The sequence below is a fragment of the Hemiscyllium ocellatum genome, chromosome 36, assembly GCF_020745735.1.
Source record: "Hemiscyllium ocellatum isolate sHemOce1 chromosome 36, sHemOce1.pat.X.cur, whole genome shotgun sequence".
NCBI classification, from domain to species: domain Eukaryota; kingdom Metazoa; phylum Chordata; class Chondrichthyes; order Orectolobiformes; family Hemiscylliidae; genus Hemiscyllium; species Hemiscyllium ocellatum.
This window is the reverse complement of record NC_083436.1, coordinates 7,569,094-7,574,778: the sequence shown is the minus strand read 5'-3', so window position 1 is coordinate 7,574,778 and position 5,685 is coordinate 7,569,094. Positions and strand designations below refer to the sequence as shown.

At 42.8% G+C, this 5,685-nt stretch overlaps 1 protein-coding gene across 1 annotated transcript; it reads right to left on the bottom strand.

Annotated features, from left to right (window-relative positions):
* Positions 1 to 1,874: 1,874 nt before the first annotated feature.
* On the bottom strand, positions 1,875 to 4,749 carry LOC132833321 (interleukin-8-like). Its single transcript, XM_060851490.1, has 4 exons — positions 4,637 to 4,749; positions 3,569 to 3,704; positions 3,350 to 3,433; positions 1,875 to 2,328 (listed from the first exon to the last, which is right to left on the bottom strand). Exons 1-4 carry the CDS (start codon positions 4,698 to 4,700, stop codon positions 2,319 to 2,321), a joined length of 294 nt encoding a protein of 97 aa, XP_060707473.1. The 5' UTR covers positions 4,701 to 4,749; the 3' UTR covers positions 1,875 to 2,318.
* Between the last annotated feature and the right edge of the window lie 936 nt (positions 4,750 to 5,685).

Here is a 5,685-nt window from a genome sequence, read left to right as displayed (position 1 = left end):
CCCTGGAGCTTGGGAGGGTTAAACCCAATAAAACTTTGCTTTATTGCTTCACTGTGATGCCAAAGCTAATGAAATGAGCTGATCTGCTGTAAAGAGAAGTCAATAACTGAACATTGGCATGACTGTACAGCCCCCTTAGATTAAACAGGTGCCTTTATCCTTAAACAACTCCATTTTCCTGCATTATCCCCACTTCTCATATTCCCTTAGCTCCTCAAAATCTGTCAACTTCTGTCTTGATTATGCTCGAGTAACCAAGTAGGGAATTTCAAAAATACACAATTATTTGAGTGAAGAAGTTTTGCTTTATGCTAAATTGCTGATCTATTATTCTGAGACTGTGACGCAATGTTCTGGACTCCATTATTGGCAGCCATGCCTTCAGATGCGAGGACCCCAAACTTTGGGGTTGTTTCTAAAGGTCTCTGGCTTTCTGTACTCATTTAATGGTCTCCTTAAAATCTACGACTGTAACAAAATTATTGGCCATTTGTCCTTCCATCTCCTTATTAAAGGTATTATTAAAAACAAGTTGTTGTAAAGACACACAAGTGGTGGAAATAACTTTCACCCAAATTGCTTTTCTAAACATACATCCCAGCACTGACTGCATTCAGAAAAGATTGAGATTTTATTTTAAAATCTACAGATGTTTCAAACGAGATCAGTTCCTCACATCAATTTCATAGCAGTGTCTGCACAAATACAGTCATAGAGTCATAGAGATGTACAGCATGGAAACAGACCCTTCGGTCTAATTTGTCCGTGTCGACCAGATATCCCAACCCAATCTAGTCCCACCTGCCAGCATCCAGCCCATATCCCTCCAAACCCTTCCTATTCATATACCCATCCAAATGCCTTTTAAATGTTACAATTGTACCAGCCTCCACCACTTCCTCTGGCAGCTCAGTCCATACACGTACCACCCTCTGCGTGAAAAAGTTGCCCCTTAAGTTTCTTTTACATCTTTCCCCTCTCACCTTAAACCTATGCCCTCTAGTTCTGGACTCCCCCACCCCAGGGAAAAGACTTTGCCTATTTATCTTATCCATGCCCCTCATGATTTTATAAACCTCTATAAGGTCACCCCTCAACCTCCAACACTCCAGGGAAAACAGCCCCAGTCTATTCAACCTCTCCCCATAGCTCAAACCCTCCAACCACGACAACATCCTTGTAAATCTTTTCTGAAGCCCGCAGGAATCCAATGTGTCCTGGCTCCCCCCACCCCCACCCCAGCAGGTCACCAGTTGAGTACAACACTTTTCAGTTTTAAGGTACCAGTCACTTGGAGGTAATTCCTAGCCTGGGATTCAATGATTGCTCTCGCTACCTTTTTGATGCTTGATGCTCAAGATTAGATTAGATTAGACTTACAGTGTGGAAACAGGCCCTTCGGCCCAACAAGTCCACACCGACCCGCCGAAGCGCAACCCACCCATACCCCTACATTTACCCCTTACCTAACACTACGGGCAATTTAGCGTGGCCAATTCACCTGACCCGCACATCTTTGGACTGTGGGAGGAAACCGGAGCACCCGGAGGAAACCCACGCAGACACGGGGAGAACGTGCAGACTCCACACAGTCAGTCGCCTGAGTCGGGAATTGAACCCGGGTCTACAGGCGCTGTGAGGCAGAAAGTACAGAAAATTATGGCAACATGCAAAACAACTCAGAATATAGTTTTAATATTTAATTTAATAATCAAGTCAAGATAATATTAGCCCCAAGATTTACATTCTGCAATTATAATATATAGATAAATGAAAGAAAAATACTTCAGGACAATTTCAACCTGAAAAATAAATTACACCTGCATATATACATTTTAATTATTAATATATTTGTTAATAATAATTTTTGGAGCTCATAAATAAATACAAAACCAACTAAATATCTGGATTAAATAATAGAAATAGCACATTACTGACAATTTGTCATACTGAACAATATACTATTGAGTAACTATATTCTGTAACATTGCTACCTGGCAGCAAATGTAAAGAATCCTGTTTGAGTAACAATTAATAATTATCCAAAAGAGCTGTTGATGAAGTCATCTATTGCTTCATATCGGATATCTCACTTATTGTCAAGTCACTTTGGTACCTCGACTGTGGGCCAATTAAAAAATGAAATGTTCACTTTCCTATGTTTAAGGTGTTAAAATCACGGTACAATTTTCAACAGTGAATGCCCAGTCAAGAGTTGCTGCCTCTGATAACTCCACACCAATCCAGCGCAGCCAGATCCCCAAATGTGGCAATTCATTGTTCGATATTTAAAGTTGAGCCTCACTTCAGTGACACATCTACTTGGATCTGCAGAAATACAAGAATAAATGAGTACAGTGGGTATTTGCATCATACAGTACAGGGGTATTTATAAAGTCAAAGAATCATAGAGTCATACAGCACAGAAACAGACTTTTCCAACCAGTCCATGCCGACCATAATCCCAAACTAAGTTCTGCCCCCCTGCCTGCTCCTGGCCCACATTCCTCCAAACCTGTCCTATTCAGGAATCTATCCAAAACATATTATAATTCTAGCCGCATGTACCACTTTCTCAGGAAGTTCATTCCACGTGCGAACCACCCTCTGTGTAAACATTTGTCTCTCATGTCTTTTTTAAATCTCCCACCTTAAAAATCTACCTCCAGTCTTAAAATCTCACATCCTAAAGTAGACAATTACCATTTACTCTGACAAACCATTCAGTTGTGTCAGAAATTATTTTAATTTGTTGAATACATTTATAGAAATGTCTCAAAGCAGAGTAAAATATTTATAATTAATTAAATAGAATATTAAATATTTAGATCAAAGACTACCCAAAACAGACATGCCTGTCTCTCTAACATATCACACATTGACTGCAATCTCACATCAGCAACTTTTTAACTGTATTGATCTGCGAGGTTTGTTTGCACTAGCAGTTCTTTGGCAACACCTTTGAATAGCCAATCTTACATTGTTTATGAGCTGTATGATCTGAGACTATAACAGCCAAACCTGAATCTGCCTCTTTACCTCTTGACAAAATCTCCCACTGTCTAAATGACAGGGAGTAAGTGGATGGGGATCAGGAGCAGGGACTATAAAGGTTTCTTTCCTTCACAAGTCTTGGTGTAAGAAACCAACATGGGCTTCAATTCTAGTTATCAAACCAGTACAAACCAAAAACAATCCCTGGAATCTTTTCAACCAGTACTGATTGACTGAGCCAGGCATACAATTTATCAATTTAACTCTATATAAAGTTACTAGAAAGTGAGTATGATTATTTTTGAAAAAACAGGAAATGATGTCCTTTCCCCACCCGACACACACTGAACCTTACTTTTTCATCATCTTGTTAAGGACTTTCTTCAACCAATGAGCTGTAGGATCCAGACACACACGATCCTTGCTTTTAAGGCTGGCACTGAATGAAGAGAAGAATGGAATTTATTGCATATTACTAAGTATCTACTGTCTCTGAATTGAGATGCTTGTAGTCTTATTTCAGAATTATGACTGTTGTTGAGTACAGAAAATTAAAAAGGGCTTGAACACCTACATAATTTCCGTGTTCTCACAGTGTGGCCCACTTGGGATGATTTCAATATTGTTCATATTTGTTGGATGGATGAATTTGGAGGTTGTTTTTATACACTGGCAGCGTAGATTCAATCCTGTTCTTCCGATTGATGCGGCTGTAAATTAAAGAAATTGCAAGATTTGAACGTTTATTTTCAGATTTGCACGAACTGCCACACTACATGCTCTCCTACTCTACTAACTAATCTACTACCTAGATTCTATCAGAGTCACTGCAGCAGATAATGGACTTGCAGTGAGACAACTCATCTGCCTACTCCATTGAGATGGGCAAACAGTTAAGCTCCCATTTATGTGCCATTTTGAGGGATGGCAAGTATTTTGCCACTTGTGCTTTCAGGAGGCTGTCTGTTTTTTGAAGACAGTTTCTCTGTGACAGCCCATAGAGTCACTGGAGTTAGAAGTCAATGAGCCAAAGTTAGGGCTGGGGGCATGAAAGGCAGGACCTTCAGGTCTGATTTCTCCTCCCCAGTGTGGTTTCCCCTCTATTTCATGGGGGGTGGGGGGTGAGGGGGGGCTACGGCCCTCAATCCCCTCAATCCCCTCAATCCCCTCAATTTAATGCCTTACTTCCCAACCAAAGGGCAGGTATGTTCTGCAGGCTTGTGCCTGTTTGTATCTCAACAGTGCTCATTTCTCCCAATGGCACTGCTGAGATGGCAGAGCTGTGAGCCCTCTGAAGAGACCAATCAAGACCAAAATTACCTGCGGCTACAGCTGGACCAGCCCGACTACTGGCAAGTGTCGGCTTGGACCATACTACTCTAGTCTGACTTCTGGGTCTCAAACTCTGTGATAAAATTTTGCCCTTTAACCCCAAATACATTCACATCTTCCTCCTCTATAGTACCAATTACTAACATTGAACAGTACTAATGTTTCAGTCAATAATGAATTAGATTTCTTTAGCTGTTAACTTTTATATTAAGAATGTATGTTGCAGCTTCAGTCATTGAAATAAGAAACCAAATCTAACGCGTGTAATTATAGGTTCTGTATAAAGGCTGCGAAATTAGATCTTTCTTACCTTCTGTGGATGACATACACAGTACGAAGAGAATGAGAATGGAGAGAGTAATTTTACTCCTCATTGTGCTTCACTGATTGAGTGATCTTGGTCTAATTACTGCTGTACTCTCTGAGCCTCTGACTGACTGACTTGCTGCTCCTCACTGGCTGCATTTATAGCTGGAGTACCTTGACTCACTGTAAGGAGTTGGCTCATCGTGGAATTTCTCCGGATGTGTGGGATTACATCGAGCTAGTAATTAAAGACTCGAGATAAACAATGATAAAAAAGAGGTTGGTATCATTAATAGTTTCTGTCAGAGCACTTCAATTTTTCCTGTTGCAAAATCAGTTTCTTTCCCAGCCAAATGGCCAAAATGCCACCTGGGAGTAATAGAATGTTCACAGCACTCCAACCTGTTTTAGTGCTGCTTTTAGAGCAGGACAATAAAACTTGTTACTTGTTGAATAATATGAATAAATACACAATGTACATCTCAGCATTCCTATTATCTCCCCGCTCTGCTACAAAAGCCACATCAGGTTTCTACACCACCCCCCATCAGATTCCTACACCCCTCCACCACTGTGCTCCCCACCCCCCCCCGACTGTACCTCCGCAGTGCTCCCCACACCCCCTCACTGTGCTCCCTCACCCCCCGACTGTGCCCCCACTGTGCTCCCTCAACCCCTCCACTGTGCCCCCACTGTGCTCCCTCATTCCCCCACTGTGCTCCCTCACCCCCCAACTGTGCCCCCACTGTGCTCCCTCATTCCCCCACTGTGCTCCCTCACACCCCGACTGTGTGCCCACTGTGCTCCCTCACCCCTCACAGTGCCCTCACTGTGCTCCCTCACCCCCCGACTGTGCCCCCACTGTGCTCCCTCAACCCCTCCACTGTGCCCCCACTGTGCTCCCTCATTCCCCCACTGTGCTCCCTCACCCCCCAACTGTGCCCCCACTGTGCTCCCTCATTCCCCCACTGTGCTCCCTCACACCCCGACTGTGTGCCCACTGTGCTCCCTCACCCCTCACAGTGCCCTCACTGTGCTCCCTCACTCCCCCAC